At 40.6% G+C, this 18588-nt stretch overlaps 1 protein-coding gene across 4 annotated transcripts in view; it reads right to left on the reverse strand.

The window, feature by feature from the left end:
* The window catches only part of RCAN2 (regulator of calcineurin 2), a 94908-nt gene that overhangs the window by 37696 nt on the left and 38624 nt on the right, over positions 1-18588 (reverse strand). The window contains exon 1 of one of the 4 annotated variants that reach the window (XM_065630775.1): positions 9668-9754. The exons of the other annotated variants lie outside the window; for them this stretch is intronic. Within the exon in view, the coding sequence (XP_065486847.1) occupies positions 9668-9754 (87 nt within the window). Of the gene's footprint in view, positions 1-9667; positions 9755-18588 lie in introns of those variants that run through there. 4 annotated transcript variants of the gene reach the window in all.

An 18588-nucleotide genomic window follows, 5' to 3' on the forward strand; every position in this document is an offset into this window, starting at 1 on the left:
CCACTAGTGGGGTTGGTTTTGTTGTTTGGTTTTTTTTTTCTATTAATTTAGCTGATTATCTGTCAAGTACTTTATATAACACACATGAAATCAGTCATACCGTAACCCTCCCCATGCTGTTCAATATGTATCTTGCTGTTAATGGATTTGCACATTGTTTTCCTCTTACTTTTGATGCGTCACAAGACTTGCCCTGTTCTTATTTAAACCCACTGCTGAGTGAAATTCATCTTGTGACTTTGTACACTTGGCTTTCACTTTATATAGAAATCCTTAAACTACTGAAAAGCAACAGGAGTATCTGATGTGGCCATAAGAGTCTCTTAATGTCTGTCCCATCTGTCCTTTGCATCAGGACAGATAATCTCCATTATGCATTCAAAAGTGCCTCCTTAACTGCGAATTCTCATGCACCTCTCAGTCTCTCAAATAATCTTCTTAGGAGACACTATTTGCCAGTTCCATAACGTTGCTGAAAATGACTTTTAAAAAAAAATTCATTTTCCTTGTTCACCGGATTTCAGACTTTATTTCAAAAGCTTACGTCAAAATATTTTTCACCAAAAGTACCTCCATTATTCATTTCTTCCTTAATTGTTAAGATCATAATCAAAAATCAAACACAAATTACCTACCTCCATTTTCTGAGAGATGGGTGCCCAGAACACTCATAATTTGATATACCACATTCTCACTGTATCACTTACTGTTCGGATACTTGCAACAATTTAGAAATCATTGGGTTTTATTTCTAGTATCATCTACCATACTGGACAAAAACAACATGAGAAATCACACAATGCCTTCTTAAATTCCAGAAGGATGAAGCAGAAAGACAGAGAAGGCAGGGATAAGATATATTGAAAGAGAATAGGGTTTTTTTTGGCAGGGTTTACAAAATATTTTCTGTCCTACGCATGCAGGTGTAGCTGAGTCTAGCCACATTTAATAATTTAATTCTTTGTCAGATATTTAGCACCAAAAGGTTTTGAAGAGGGAGTTGAAAGAAGAGCGGCAGCAGCCCAGAGTAACAGCTCACAAAGAGATTTTGTTACCTGGAGGAGCCTGTGGAAGATGCTTTCAGAAAGTAGAAAGCTATTAAGATTAATTAACCTAAGGTTTTAATGATGCTGACACCTGCCTGGTGAAAGCTTTGTCACAAAGTCCCCCTTTTTCTGACCATCACTCTGTTTTTCCAGCATCTTGTGTCAGCTTCTGCTCTCAAAGTCCTTAAATCACTCTGCTACACCATGAGAAGTCAAAGTTGTTTGTTCTCACCTTGGTCTTCCATTGATTATTCTCATTTTGATCCATTTTCTCTCCATCCTAACACCTCTGCTGCTGCCATCCACTCAATCAGCCTGGAACAACGTCCCTCCCTGCCCCAGCCTCCTCCAGAGTTTTCTCTGTTCTTGGTCTTGCACCACAGAGGCACTTCTGACAGGAAAATAAAACCAAATAAAATAAAGCCCTGTCATTGTACTGACTTCCCTCCTCTGAAACCTCATGCTCCCCTTCCTCATTTCAGCCACCTTTTGGAACAACCGACTGTTTTCCTCCTCCCTCATCTTAAATCCACAGCTCAGAGGACTCCCACCGGTGACCTGTTCCTTAAAGAAACTTGCTTCTCTTAAATGTTCTTTTCTGAGGGAGAAAGGGCATTACTGATGGTGGTGATTTTTTTATTTGTTTATTTGGGGTTTTTTGTTTTGTTTTTAATCAGCAGTAGCAAATAAAATAATAATCTCCTAAACAAAACACCCTCCCCCCAAAAAAAAGCCAACAACAAATGAACAAAAAACTAAAAAGCACTCCACCAAACCACCAGCTACAGAGAAGTGGTGGTTAAAATAAATTTCCCAGTATAGTTCTACTTATTTAGACAATGGAAAAGTTTGTATTCTTATTGGTTTAGTTATTGGTTTTCTTTGATAAACATGGAAAAGTAACTAAAACTGAATGAACCTTGTCATCAGGCAAGAGAATCATACAATCATGGAATGTCCTGAGTTGGAAGGACCCACAAGGATCATCGAGTCCAGCTCCTGTCCCTGCACAGGACAACCCCACAGTTCACACCGTGTGTCTGAGGACGTTGTCCAGTCTCTTCTTGAACACTGTCAGGTTGGGGCCGGGACACCTCCCTGGGGAGCCTGTTCCAGTGTCCAGCACTCTGGGTGAAGAACCTTTTCCTCATGTCCAACCTGAACCCCCCCTGGCACATCTTCCTGCCGTTCCCTTGGGTTCTGTCACTGGTAAAAGATGAAACACAGCACGGGATGAAACTTGAGGTTGGTAAACTTGGAGTAAGGCTCATACTGCAAATGCAATAATCTTATCTCCTCCATAAACAGAATTTTATTTCTTGAGAGGCTTAGCAGTTCTTTTACTGTAATTTGTCCATGCCCCTGCACACCAGCACATCTTACCTACACGAATAAAAGGACGAAGGAAATTTCTGCAAGGTCACCACTTCTGTGGCCGCAACATGGGTACAACCCAGCAGAACTCGTTGGACGGTTCAGCTGCCTGATACGCCGCCACCTTTCACGGCCAACGTACGGAATTTACTCACTGTGCTATATGAAGCAGCCAGATATAATGATATAATACTTCCCCCCAAGTGACAAATTGAGCTGAAGGATTTACGGCGCACGGCTGTCTGCTGACACCCAGCACAACAGGGTCATTCTGTTTCTCAGTTCGGTGACTATTATTTCAACAGAAAGGATGATCCAGTGTTGCAAAACCGGAGGCTCTTCCATGCTGCAGAACATTTCTTGTGCTAAATACGAAGCCATGCTGCAAGATAAAAATCCATCTCTCTTTCCAGATGCTGCCAGAATCTCAGTCAGATTCTGAAAGGCAGCAAGTTTGGGCTAATTCCAAAAAAAAAAAAGCAACCCAAAATCCAGCTATCAACTAAGCAAAGCTCCTTGCTCTCTGGAAAGCATCTAGAGCTCAAACAGCATTTGAGACTGAACATCTACGGAACCCAATAATTAAAACCAAGGATTATTAATTACACCAGACCCAATACATCCCAAGCCTGCTTCCTAATCAGAAAACTTATTTCCTGGTTCCTTAGTTCTCCATCTGCAAATGAAAATACTTGGAGCTTTTTATTCGTGAATCGGCCAGTTTGCTGTGGGGACACCCCACATGGACAGTGGGGCTGCTTATTCTATCAGAGCTGCTGCGACCAAAGGCTTCTCCTTGCCTCAGTGACTCCAAATAAGGGCAGTTAAATGCATCACAAGAACACTGATGTTGTGAGAAAGCACTTTCAGGAATTAACATGAGCAAAGCAGAAATCAACCTGAACTCTAGATGGAAACATAGGCTGGAGCCAAACTTGATGGCTGCATGTGCATTTTATAAGCATTGTCAATGAGAAAGACAAAGGTTTATATGTGCTTATCAGCTCATGCTGAGATTTTACAGGATCAATCTGATCAACGAGGAAACTGGAGGGCTGAAGAGAGCAGAGAATTGGGCTGAACGATTTCAAAACCTGAACCGGTTTAGCCACAACAATTTGCGGATTACACGCATCCTGAAGTGCCTGGGAGAGATGAGATATGAACACTACCAAGTGCACTTGGTAAAGTTTTTCCTAACAGAAACTATTTGGCCAGAAAAAAATTAAATGTATAATATCCTATATGATCTACACCAAAAAAAAAAAAAAAAAAAAAAGAGTCAAGACTAGGAAGTCAATAAATACAGCTGCTTCAAGGGGTGTTAGTACAGTCTCAGAAGTCTCCCATGGGGAAAATTTTGATTCTGTTGGCATTTAGAAGGAGAAGGTGCTTATTGACACTTAGCCATGTGAACAGGGGAAATTTCCAGGCAAGGCCCATGCACACAGTCCTGGCACCGCCATAGATAAGTGGATGGAAAACACAAAATCCTGCAGCAACTAAGCTCTGACTAGAGGCTCAGCTTGGCCAGTTTCTGGACTTGGGCAGCTTGTGCATTAGCCAAGTGTTTGCTAAACTGTGGTTCTCTTCTTGTTCAGCCTCTGTTTGCCAAGGAAGAATTCACTGCTCAAGACCAGACTGTCATGGTTGTTTGCATTCTAGCATACGATTAGATAATATCTTCCAAAGCAAATATATGGTTCAACACATGAATGATCAAAACTAAGTAGTTTATTTAATGCCTTTGGTAGAATCACCCCTAGAATATATTAAAGGAAGAACTGTACAACCATAAAGCATATCCATTAATCGATGTGGAAAAAAAAAATTATTAAAGAGATACACACAAGAAGGTTGGTGCAGAGCTCTGCCCAAAACCTGCAACTTCTCTCCATATCAAAGCTTAGATCATGCTAAGAAGCAGCAAATGGTATCAGTAAAGCTTGAGACAAAACAGTACCCATATTCAGTACCTTCAGAGGAGAATGAGACTAGATCACTACAGGCCTGAAAACAACGTGCCCTTGAAAAAATTATTTGAGAAAAAAATAAAGAATCTTAGTATTTCACCTCTCTGGGTTCTTGTGGGAATTCTGGGCAAAGTAGTTATTTAATGAATAATCAGTATTGCACTTGCATCTGTATTAGAAGGATCTCGATCTACAGTTGTACTGTTAATTCTTCAAACCTGCTAAAGAAAATCACCATCTCTTCATTGCTCCTCACATAGGCCGGGCCATTGACCGGTATAATTGCAAGGTCCATCTTACCTCATTAACCTGCCTTAGATTAATGCTGCATCTTTTAGCAACGATCTTTAGCTGTTATTTATTTTCTTTTGACCACAACTTGCTCATTGGCTAACTGTCCTCATGAAAATACCCATGAAAATCCCAACAGAAACAGGGATCAAAAAGAATACAAAAACTCAACTGCCTTCACACGGAGGCTGTTAGAAGGACAAAGTGTAAACTATTTTTATATCACAGGTTACCGGCAGAACCTCCATCTGCAGGAGCCCCAGGTTTGCTGGCTCAGAGTCTCCCAGCGCCAGCATTGAAGCCACACAGCAATGTCAACGTGCTGGAAACAGCACGACAGCTCCTGGGACCTTCTGAAGAACAGAGAACAGCGCTACCAGTAAATCAAAAGTGGAAAGTATCTCTCTGGACATGTACCTGCTTATTTAGGTAGGAAATATTTCTGTTGCTTTTGAAATTTTTCCATATTTACAACACAGCAACTAGTGCTTTATATAAAAAAATAGATTACAAATATCTTAAAACAAAGGTGACATCTTGTATCTAACTCCTTTATCTTACATCACTTATATTGATGTAACAACCTTTTGAATACTGTAGAGAGGTTGCACTTTTCTCTCCAAACCGGACAGTCCTATTTTAAAAGCATTAAGTCAGATAAATAAGCAATAAATACATGTTTTCATTCTTCGCTTTTGTTACTTACTCTAGATGAAGACAATAAGCAGAAATCAAAAGACACGTATATCTATTTCTCAAGCAGAACTATTGTTCTTGAAGATTTCACAGGTGCAATGTTATTTGCAAATAGAAAGAACTATCAGGTACGTAAAATACTAAAAGAAGTTACAGAGTAGTCCTTTCAAGCCACGAGGGTATTTTTGGTAGCTGTGCTGTTGTGTGGAGTCTTATGACAAATCAAGCTCACATGGCTAAGGAGAAGAATTTCAAAAAGAAACCCTGAAACTCTCCCAACAAGTCATGATTTGTGCCACTGGGCAGCTGGCAGTACCCAGAGGGGCAGCAACATTCCTCCCTTTTTCTACAACTTTCTTCGCTTGACTCTAATATTAGAGCACTTAAACTTTAAACCTCACAACATCTCTGGGAATGAGCTGCTTTTACAAATGGAGAACTGAAGCGGAGAGGAAAAAACCACAAAAACCTAGTCTGCTTTTGCCCCTTAGACCTCAGAAGTTTAGATAGGATGTGAGACTGCTAAACCTGTCAAAGGCAACTGCTGGGCAATGACTGATGTCCAAACCATCCATCCCAAAATACCAATACTAGCAGTGAGCTCACTGGAGTGTTTGAACTGAATAATGAATTTTCAGATTGACAGAGATCCTGCTCCAATGGGGATTAATTTCCCAAGGCAACACGGTCAAAACGGTGAAACTATTTCTACCATTTCCCTTTGCTGCCTGGTTAATATCCGCATTGTTTTTTCCCTGCATTAAGATAATCCACGTTACTGTCTTCAGACACAAATTCGGTCAGTGTGGATCATTAGTATTTCTTCTCTGTTACAGTAATGCCTCGTCATCCCAATCATACCCTGTTGCCAAGTGGAATGGTGCGTGTGAACACAACTGAAGAGAGAACATGAGGAATTAATAATACAAGAATATCTTGCTTAGAGTAAGAGCTATGAGTTTAAATCCTCTTCCACTGTTTCAGTGATGTCTGGAATTTCTCTATTAGAAATAAACAAGATATTCATTAGCTAATTGCTTATGTAACAAACATCATTACATAAAATTATCATCCAGAAGCACCAAAATTTTAATTCATAGAATCATGGAATAGTTTGAGTTGGAAGGGACCTTCAAAGCTCATGCAGTCCAACCCCTGCCATGAGCAGGGACATCTTCACCCAGATCAGGTTGCTCAGAGCCCCATCCAGCCTGGCCTGGGATGTCTCCAGGGATGGGGCATCCACCACCTCTCTGGCCAACCTGGGACAGGGTCTCACCACCCTCACTGTAAAAAATTTCTTCCATGTCTGGCCTGAATCTCCCCTCTTCTGGTTTAAAACCATCACCAATACACGCCACCTATCCAGGTGAACGTCAAAGCAGAACTGCACTTTGTGACTCCCATGGTTGCCTTCTCAACTTTACTAGTTCCTCATCTACTATACATTTAGTAGCATATTGATTAGTCTGACCAAATTTTTGGATTATCGAAACCGAAAGGCCTGTTGGATGGGTTCACGGATTGTGAACCTACGGTGTCAGGCCAGCTGCCAGTTTCGGGGCTTCCACACAAGCTTCTGTTTGTTGAAAGGATGAGCCACTCCAACTGCTGAAACTAAAAAGCTTTGCTTTCAGTACTAAGTAACCCCTCTCCTGTTCCAGAGGCCAAATGGAAAAGAAAAGAGCATTTCCGAGCCTGTCTGCCAGATGCTAAGAGCGTAACGTTTACAAAATAAGGTCACTTCCATAGGTGGAAAAGCAGAGACATCACGGCCACCTGCTGCAAGGTCTCCTGCTCCACAGCCCAAACTCACACCAAGTTCTTTCACTGCAGGCCTGGCGAACAGGGCCACTCCTGTCCACCGTCCTCTTCGGCCCCTTCAACGTCTGTTGTACCACCGAAGGAACATTCCCTGCAAAAAACTCTTCCCTACGTGAAAAGCTCTCTAGCAGAAGAAAACTGAAAGAGCCAAGACTTTGGTTCTCAATACTGCTTGTGCCTTCCAGTTGACCTGCAAAAGGGCTGGGCAGAGAGGTCCAGGAAAACCGGGATGGGTGGGAGAAGGCAGGATTTCTGTGCTTGCTTTTTTCCTTCAACTTCCACACCCCTCTCTTCTTAGAAACAACCTCCTTCCCTTTTAACCTTAAAGCTCGATGTTCCCATCATCCTCAAGTCAACATAAATATTTTTACATTGACAGCGACCATACTGTCAACGACAACAACAAACACATTGAAGCAAACCCCTTTTGCAGCCAAATATATATATATATATATATATATATATGTATGTATATATTATTTTTTTTTTCTGCAATTGTCCTGGGCATGAGCAAAGAGCAGTAGGTTTCTCCACCTTTAAAGCATCAGCAGCACTGAAACTTTCCCAGAGAGGACGCCTGCTGTGCAGAGAAAGGCTGGGGATGAGCGCAGAACTAGCTAGGCTTGAGCTCTGGGCTCAGCCCAGCCGTGGCAGCGCTGGACACGGCCCCAAATACTGAATTTGTTGACATGTAAGTGAAAATGAGTCTGCAGTGAGCTGTGGGTCACTGAGGACAGGCTACTGCTGGCATCTATGCTAGAAAACTTCCAAGTAGGCTTAGCCTTACTAAGCTGCACTGCAGTCTGCAGTGCAGTCTCCACTTTAAATACACCCAAAGTCCTTGCACTCAGTCATTAGGAAAAAAAAAAAAAAGGCATTTTTAACCAAAGTAAACAAAGTACGGAAAGTCCAAGTAACATCAAAGGGATTACAATTCCTGTACCGTCTCTGTAACCCTTTTGTTCTCTTTTATCACACTTTCCAGATGCTGCAGCTTGAATCAGGCTAATCTAAGTCTTACCAAAGTCAATGTAAAGCTTTCTGCTGATTTCATGGAAGCCAAAATTTTGCTTTTTCATTGCTATCATCATATGAATAAGGATACAAGAAGATCACTGAAACTTTAATTTCTTGCATAGTTTTCTGCTGAACATGGATCAGACACTGAAAGACAGTTATTTCAGGTAGGAGTCCATATCAATGCGGGTGTAGTTCCTACCTTTTTTTTAAAACATGTCATTAAGTAAAAAAGAAAAAAAAAATAAACAGACGATTATTTTACTGCTTCAAAATGCTACAGGAAACATGTCAGTGCAGACAAGGCTGCTCACCTGCACAATTCATCTGAATTATTCCCTATTTAATCTATAAATCCAGTATTAAACTGTTAAGAAAAAACTTCTTAATTTAAGAAGAATCTCTTGCTGGGAACACAAAAGCATCTGTACATTATATCACCTGATAACTAATTAACAGGGAAATAAAAATCCTAATAACCTCTTGTAAATGAAAATGGTTTTATTTCCAGAAGTTCAAAATTTGACCTCCAGTTTGTAAAACCTTTCTCCCTGTTCCAAATTTATTAATACTAAGAACAGAGCAATGGTATTAGAAACTAAAGTTGCCTGTATCTTTGTCCTTTAAATAAACTGCTCAATGTCACTGTATTACGCCTATGAGCTCTTTCAGACAATCTGTGAAAAGCATACTGAAAATTCCTTTTTCAAACTTAATTTGCAGTGATTTTCTTGCAGTAATATGAGAATAAAAGAAAAAGATAATTTCTTTCAACAGTAAGCAGTTACACACATGATTTTTCTACAGCAGTTGTCTAATTAAGAGACTATGAGCCCAGCATACCAAGCTTTAGATTAAAGTATTATTTTTGAGGGATTCATTTGATATGCAAGATGCACAACTTTTTGTATTCTGTTACACTGCAGATGCACCAAAATACTTGCTACAAACTTTTAACCCTTCACAAAACATTTATACTTGTACAGACGATATGGATTTGAACAAAAGAAACAGCTGCTCTTCAACTGAGTGAAAATATCTGAAGATTATCAACATTGATAAATAACATTTGCAGCAAGGCTGATCTAAAAAAGTGACACCGGACTAAAAATATCCTGACAAAATTAACAATGAATGATTTGTTGTGAGTATGAAACGTGCATATGCACAGATGTTGGTTATATAACCCATTTTTTTATATCATTAAAGAGTAAACACCAGCCTATTCTTCCAGCTTATCCAAACACAGTACAAAGCAGGCACGTTTCTCTCCCATATTTCTCTCCCCTAATTAACAGATTTTTTTTTTTTTTTAACTGCGTGTCTTTCACTGCTGCGGCAGAATCTCATCTGCCTCCTTATTCTGAATTGCCACATACAAACGCCTATCGCTCCCCAAAGGCTTTTCTAAGAAGCATCCGTAACAAAAGAACTGCAGGTTCGTACCTTAACCTCTTGGTTGGCAAAAATCTCCACGTCAACCCCACAAGCAACCAGCGTGGAGACATCACAGTCCATGCTCCGGGCTGGCATCCCCCGCTCTGCGCACAGAGTTAGGCAACCTCGGCAGAACAAACGATCGGAAAGGAAAAAAAACCCAAACAAACAAAACAAAACCTTCAGTGTTGCAATTGCACAGTCCAAAATTCTGTTTCGATCTCTGCGAGGCTCCGACACGAGGTCTTTGCAGTTCCCGGAGTTGCTCCCAGTCTGTCCCCGCACACCCACCACTGAGCAGAGTCACGGCGCTTGCTGTTCCATCGCTCCTGGCAATGACATCACCGCAAAGACTGACACACGCTACATCTAGTTGGTTTTTTTTTCTTTTTTTCCAACCCTTTTATCTCTAGGCAGCGCAGTGGATCAAATTGAACATGATTATGTGCTAAATCTGAACCGGGACTAAATCAATTCGAGCAGCGTTCGCTGGCAACTGAGTCATAGCTGTTGTTTCAGCTGAGTGCTTATGTTGGCAAAAAAAAGATCGCCTGACACTGAAAGCTCCGCTCCGAGTGTAAATTAACCCAGCATTTAAAGCCACTATGCTCAGGGTAATGTTTGTTACTTTATTATACTTCAAAATCAACCGCAGAGCACTGATGAAAATTAAAAACAATAAAAACAACCACCACCAAACAAAAAAAACACAACCCGTACACCAAAAACCTCTGCATTCTGCTTTTAATACCTCCAAGTCTTCTTTTTTACTAAAGCACGTTATTGAAACCCACACATGAGATCACAGAACATCTAGTCCTATCATCAGGAGCGATCGACGTACTGCAAATTGGATCCCCAGACTTAGACATACGGGTTGCACCCTGACTCAGGGCTGGGTGTGACTTGGAAGTCAATGCCCCTTCAAAGAACAGAACACGAAAATTCCCCTTAAAATTAGGATTTCGCACTTGGCAACCTTCTCACCATCTGTCCTTAGGGTTAATCCTTCACAAATGTTAACAATATTCAACTGAAAGGAATAGATTTATGTAAAGCGAAGATGTTTTACATCTACTGACTCAGTGGTCTGTCTGTTCTTTGCGAATTTATTTTTTTAATGATAGAAATAAAATATCTACAAATTTGGGAGTTCGAAAGTTGATCTTTATCCCAGACTTGCACCATTATTTTTCCTCTAATGTTTCATTCTTGTGATCCATAAATTACTTTTAATTGTTGAAGGCTTAGAGATGACATTTATGGGTAAGTCAGGTTAACAGGCAGAATTAAAGTGGATATAAACCCAGCAGCAGCACGTAGCTCAATGTACGAGACTGTTCTGCTGACTCCACTTCCATTGACAGATATTGCAGCTTGCACCATGTTCTGTGACGCTGCACATAGTTTGCTACTGATATTTAAACAAGGTTGTCCAAAATTAGAGCAACTTTCTTATAAGAAGAGAATGATAGAGCTGGGGCTGTCCAGCCTGGAGAAGAGAAGCTGAGAGGGGATCTCATCAATGTTTATAAATGTCTCAAGAGGATGGACCAGACTCCTTTCAGTGGTGCCCAACAACAGGATGAGGGGCAACGGGCACAGACTGAAGCACAGGAGGTTCCATCTGAATACAAGGACAAACTTCTTTCCTTTGAGGTGCCAGAGCCCTGGACCAGGCTGCCCAGAGAGGTTGTGGAGTCTCCTTCTCTGGAGACATTCAAACCCACCTGGACACATTCCTGTGTGATCTGCTCTGGTGAACCTGCTTCAGCAGGTGGGTTGGACTGGATGATCTCCAGACGTCCCTTCCAATCCCAGCCACTCTGTGATTCTGTGAAAATCACCTCAGACATGTTCGCTGAACCACAGTCAGTTTGGGCTGCAGATTACCATACCCTTCATGAAATTCAAAATGAAGACACCTGGCGAAAATATTATCAAGTTCTTTGCACCAAAACTCTGCATTCACACCCCTAAAAGCAGAAGCAGCTTCAGATCAGACTCAAGCCCACCCGGCTTCCCACCTTACACTTTCAACAGCACTGTAAATTGGTTAAAGACAGGGAATTCCCAATTAGCGATGCAAAACAACCTCAGCTGAGAAATCCACTCGTTGCCCTCTGAGCTGGCAGCAATGTTACATACTGCTACAGAAAAGCTGAGATCTCTCAGCAGAACACACTTTTCCAAGCTCTATTAAATGACTTACCCACTTTTTAAGTTGCATTTATAGAGAGGCTCCCTCAGCAGTAATCACGAATTAAGATTCAGAATCAGGACAGAAACATTTCCCAGCACTAAAGATTTCACAAACCAAGACCACACCGATCAACAGAAATGGATGGAGTAGTATAAGGCAGCAAATTAATCAATACCGTTTATCATGATAATCAATTGTTTTGTACACAAGTCACTTAATTGCTGTGAAGCTTTTTCATAAACCTCAGGAAAAGATGTTTTAGAAAGAATTTGTAGTTAACATTTTTGTGCATGTTTAGAGGAACTTTTATTCACATATTTGAACACCATATATAGGTGATATAATAGAAAAGAGCCATAAAGATGCCTGATAGAAGTTCTAAGTGGGCAGCAATGGAAAAATCATCATCAGAAAACTGAGATGTTAGTAAAGTGGTTATCAAAGAGCTGGAAGGAAACACTGAAATCAAAGACAAGTCTCGTATATCTGAGCCTGATGAAAGTTTTAGCAGTACGGAGCAAAAGGACAAAAAAAAAAAGTAACAGACATTTGAAAAAAGATCAAGAATTAGACAATGTTGATCATTAAGGTCTAGAAAGACATCAGAAATGAAAGCGATGCCTGGTCTGAGTGTGGTTTCATAGCAGTGATGGAAAAAAGATCTGGCAATACACAGCTACACTGGATAGTCCCAAAAATTATTATTTCCTTTTCTCATTTTTAAAACTGCCACCTATCAATTTCAACAGCCCTTCTCTTTAATTCTCTGATGAAAACTGGTACACATATGCAATCTGACCTGTTCCACTTCATGGTTATTCTTGCACTTCCACTATTCATCTCCTTTCCAAACAGAATCACTGCAATTTTTCCATTCCATCTGAGGAAGGAAACCTTAGTGAGATGACAAACACTTTCATTTATTATTTCTTCTTGCCTATTCCTTAAGCATAACCTATTTTTTTCCCCTTAAAAACCACTCTAGCTCCCTACGGTATTTTAGTGAGCTCTTTACAGAGACAACTTAGTTGGTTCTGTTTCTCAAAAACAACTATTACCTAACAGAACAAATCTACAGGGTGCTTTAGTACTTCAACTTACGTCTTTCAATATACGTCACATTCTATTTGTTACTACTCACTCCTGATTTGAAATCAACACATAATCCTATGTGAGATTTTTCTCAGGGCATTCTACAATTCCTTATAGTCTCATCTAATGTTAATAGTGAATTTTATTACTGGATAATTTTAAATTGGTTAATATTGACTGCTTTCTCCAGATCAGGAGATTCGCTTTTCAATCAAATTTAAAGGAAGATTTCTTTCAATTTCTTTCAAAACAATTCTTAACTCCGGGTCTAAATTCTAAATTCAATTCAGCAAACTCCCAAGAAAAAATACAGCCATATTTCATGTATATTTTGAAGTATCATATTCAATAAACATAAATTGATATAGATATGTAATGTACTTCAGCATACTCAAAGAACCTGCTCTTTCGGTAGGTTCTCCAGATCACGAACTGCTCCTGATCGCGGATTTTGTACCGACATCCACAGGGAAGAAAAAGTCTTGCTAGTGGGTGCGAAGCCAGAGGATTTGTGGATCACATATATACCTTAAAGCCTCACCTGAAAGTTAAAGACTACACAATACATGGAATATTAATACTGAGCAATACAAACTTTTTTTTTTTTTTCCCCAAGTATAACAAGTGGTGCTGGGGACCTGACATCAAGAGTAGAGCTATTTCAAGAAGGATTATTTTAGGCTAGGTCTAGTATTAATATACCCAGCATCAGCACAGCAGAACCAATCCTGGACCTGGTTTAGGTTCCTCTAAGTGGTTTGCAATGGGAGTCAAAGTGCAGCTCAAAGACCATTTCAAAAGAAGATTCCCTGAATTAGAGTATTAATATTAAAATAAGTGCATCCAAAAGTATATAACTCTATTGCCATCCTCTACCAATTTTACATTGGACTTAAGACCATGACCACTAATTCTAAGAATAGAAAGCAGAGTTTTGAATAGTCATTCAGACGTTTCTCAATTTGTTTCAGGTTTTGTCCATGGTAACAATTGTGCATGGAATTAAATGGATACTATTCACTATGTGCGAATATTTCAAGAGAGTGAATTTAAGAGCAATTGAGATCCACTTGTATATCTAGGCTGAGTATGGAAATACCAAGTTTTTATAGTTATGTGTAGAGCCATCAAATAGCTTTGAGAACTCAGAATAATACTGCTTAAACTTAACGTCGAGCAGTATTTTTCCTTCACAAGCACCAAAATAATCCCGTAGCATCACCAGACTCTCTGTTGATTAACACATGATAATCATGTCTTATACTTGAATCAGCAACTCCCTTCAAAAAGACAAAAAGTTTCCAAAATCAGAAGGAAAATAAGTTACGTTGCTCCCACCAGGTACAATCTGGGGCTGTTCAACCTGGAGAACAGGAGGCTGAGGGGAGACCTTCTCACTGTCTACAACTACCTGAAAGGAGGTTGTAGCATGGAGGGGGTTGGTCTCTTCTCCCAGGTAACACGTGATAGGACAAGAAGAAATGGCCTCAAGTTGCACCAGGGGAGGTTTAGGTTGGGTATTAGGAAAAAATTCTTCATGGAAAGGGTTGTCAGGCATTGGAACAGGCTGCCCAGGGACATGGTAGAGTCACTGTCCCTGGAGGGGTTTAAAAGGCGTTTAGATGAGGTTCTTAGGGACATGGTTTAGTGCCAGAGTTAGGTTATGGTTGGACTCGATGATCTTGAGGGTCTCTTCCAACTGAATTGATTCTACGATTCTAATCTTGCGTTCTGGATTTGTACAGAGCCTGGGATAACACAGTCCCAGTCTACAACCTTTACTCCTGTGCATGGAGTTTTTGTTTTCTTACCTTGTTACCATAGTTATATCTATGTCTCAGCTTGAGACCTATAAATAGTACCACAGATTTAAGACTTTCAGGCTCAACTCACAAGGCGTTAAAACAACTTGTGCAACATCTTGACCCTCCTTTTGCAAGCAAACCACTACTGATTCAGCCTTAGGGAAACTTCACTGTATCTGGACCTCACAGTAACATCAGCCACATTGTAACGAAAAATACCAGCTAAATCCAGAAGCAATGTGACAATTTTTGCTTACACAATTATGACTAGTAACAGAGGGATCATTTCTGTAGCAGCTCTGCTAGCAGGTGCAAAACATGTTGTCTAAGGTGCTGCACAAATCCAGAACAATAAAAAACCCACCTACATCAATGACCTGCTGGCACTTGAATGGAACACTCTAAACAGATGCACATTATGTCTGACTCAAATGTTTTTAATGATGTGCATCTTCATCAATCTCATTCAGCCTACTACATAAGTCAAAAGTATTTAAACCGAGCTCCCTTATGTGCCTGTCGCCAGGAACACACTTTTACCAATATAATCCTGCTTCTTAACAGAATTAGAAAAGATAAATACTTTTTAGAACTCATAAAAAGAAAAGCTCAGAAAAAAAAAAAAAGTCAGTTCTTCCAGTTTCTCTGTCTGCAGCAGAAGAAAGGCCAACCAGATACGTTCTTGAGTAGCAAAGTTATCTCCTTCAAAGACATCAAACGAGAGTGGAATAGTGAAGACTGAGTAGGGTTCCATAAAACTCCCTGTCATAAGAAAAAAAAAAAAATTGACTAAAGTAGATCACCCCCAAAAGGATGGAAGTAACAGGCTAAATCCAGCCAGCGGAACACACCAGCAACACAACAGACCAGGGGAATCTGGGCCAAGAACTGGGAACAAAGGGGAGGATTTGTCCTTATCCTGAGCTATGCTGCAGCTTACGCTCCGTATATATTGAAGGGTGAAAGGCTGGGACATTCGGGACACAAATCAGAGACAGATGTCTGAAGTTAAAGGAAATGTAAATGCAAATGAGATATTTTATATATTACCTGATGCTATGAGCTAGCATCACCATGCCAGATGCATTCACTGTTACGTTCCCACTACTAATTCCCAAACAGAATGGCGTCAAGTATAATTCTGTTAAATTATGCCCCTTTTAATAATGTTGTAAGGGTTTTAACTCTTGATTTATTTATTTTGCAATACATGAAAAAGCCTGAGATTCCATTAATGTCCATTAGCAAACTCTCCAAGAAGAGTCAACAGCTAAACAAGTGTGTTAAGCCAGAGGAAGCCTCTCTGTACCAACTTATTCTTTCCTAGGTTGTAAATTACTATCAAAATTTCATGAATTTTCAAAGGCTAAGGAACACAGCAATATCAAAGATATAAAATAGAACTAGAGCATTTTTAACCCCCCCAAAGATGAGAGATGAATTATAAATCAAATAAAATATCTTTTAGATAGAAAATTTAACTAGTATTTACAATAAATACAGAACAATAAACTATCCCAACAGCTACAAATTTTTCCCCAAGCTGAAGTTTCCACGAATTCTAAAGCAGCAACAATTGTGGCAAAAAAGGACTCCAATTCACCCCTTCTTATAATAAATAATCATTCCTATGGTTTGAAGATTTTTAAAGATTTTGGCCAGAGAAGAAAAAAGAAAGTAGAAGTTTAATTAAACTTAGAATAAGCCTAAATCAATAAGTTCTTCATGTGTGCAGAAATTCTAGCATCTGGAAAATCCCTTGCTGAACCATGTCTCGGCTGGTCTTGATTTTTGGGAAGATACCTTTTCCATATTATAAGTGATATTTTGCTTTTCTGTAGGTAATAACTTTCTGTTAGTCACACTTAGAGTTCTCAGAATCTGAGGGTCCAAGAATCAGAAAATAAAACAAATCATTAACATTTTGAAGGCTTTCTCCTTCCTTTAATAAAGAACAACTCAAAGACCCACGTATGATAATGTGATAACACTTCAGTGACTGAATAAGCAACTATGTCATTTGGCCATCATCACTTTGCTGTCTCATTTAGCTACATACAAGTTTCAACTCTGAGTCAGATTTGTTCAATTACTTTTAACGTGGCAGCATCATTCATAGTCATTTGCTTCCAAGTATGCGCAGGGAGGTGTGAGGGGGTGGAAATCAGTGCATCTGTCTTCTGGAAACGGTTACAAATCCTTCTCCGCACCCGATCCACGCAGGATAAGAACTGTGACTTCCAGAATCCTCTTTCTCATAAAATGAGCTGCTGCAGTTCAGAAGTCAGGATGTCCTTGATGAATTTGGTGAACAGATGACCACCCACAGAATACATAACACACACAAACCCCTGAAAACAGACGATCGTCACCCTGCAGTGCAAGCTAAATTTATTGGCGGTCTATTTACACGGTATCATAGAAAAATTGCACAGGTTTCAGTTTTAAATTCAAAGAACTGAACATAGATCTCCACAGCCTGGTATATATATTGCCGCTATAGGTGACAGATTTGAGACTTACTTTGTTTCAGCATGGTTAGCCAGTGCAATGTGAGATGCCTCAGGGTATCCAAGACACACACATGAGGTTGACAAATATGATAAACGACCTCTGGAAGACCCTTCTCTTCTGAATCATCACCCAGAGGGCCTGAGAGATTCTTTAAGATATTTAAATTAGTGATTTAAATTGCCTGTATTTCACAGAATCACAGCATGGCTGGGGTTGGAAGGGACCTCTGGAGATCATCCAGTCCAACCCACCTGCTAAAGCAGGGTCACCAGAGCAGATCACACAGGAATGTGTCCAGGCAGGTTCGAATGTCTCCAGAGAACTGAATTGCTTCTTGTTTCAATGGACTTTAGAGCAGGATTTTGCTAACCAGTCACTTGATGTGTAGTTTAAGACGGGCTGAATTGCTCTCTAATCTCCACTGATTGCTAACTAGATTTCCAGCAACTACAACAAAAACTCAAACACATGGTGCATAGACGCATATGCACTATATGCAAATCCCATGAGGTTCAACAAGGTCAAGTGCAACATCCTGCATCCGGTTCGGGGCAACCCCTGGTATCAGTACAGGCTGGGGATGAAGGGATTGAGAGCAGCCCTGCTGAGAAGGACTTGGGGATGCTGGGGGATGAAAGATTGGACATGAGCCAGCAATGGGCCCCTGCAGCCCAGAAGGCCAGTTGTATCTTGGGCTGCATCACCAGCAGCGTGTCCAGCAGGTGGAGAGAGGTGACTCTGCCCCTCTGCTCCGCTCTGGTGAGACCCCCCCTGCAGTTCTGTGTCCAGCTCTGGAGCCCTCAGCACAGGACAGACATGGATCTGCTGGAGAGGGGCCAGAGGAGCCACAGGAATGATCCGAGGCTGGAACAGCTCTGCTGGGAGGACAGGCTGAGAGAGCTGGGGTTGTTCAGCCTGGAGAAGAGAAGGCTCCAGGGAGAACTTATTGCGGCCTTTCAGTACTTAAAAGGGGCCGATAAGAAAGATGGGGACAGACTTTTTAGTAGGGTCTCTTATGACAAGGGGTTATGGTTTTAAACTAAAGGAGGGAAGATTCAGGTTAGACATGAGGAAGAAATTGTTTGTGCTGAGGGTGGTGAGAGCCTGTCCCAGGTTGCCCAGAGAGGTGGTGGATGCCCCATCCCTGGAGACATCCCAGGCCAGGCTGGATAGGGCTCTGAGCAACCTGAGCTGGGTGTAGATGTCCCTGCTCATGGCACGGGTGGCACTGGATGAGCTTTGAAGGTCCCTTCCAACCCAAACTATTGTATGATTCTATGTTATGCATAAGTTGATTCGAGCATTGATCTTGAATT

This window comes from Caloenas nicobarica, chromosome 3, assembly GCF_036013445.1.
Source record: "Caloenas nicobarica isolate bCalNic1 chromosome 3, bCalNic1.hap1, whole genome shotgun sequence".
Classification (NCBI taxonomy): domain Eukaryota; kingdom Metazoa; phylum Chordata; class Aves; order Columbiformes; family Columbidae; genus Caloenas; species Caloenas nicobarica.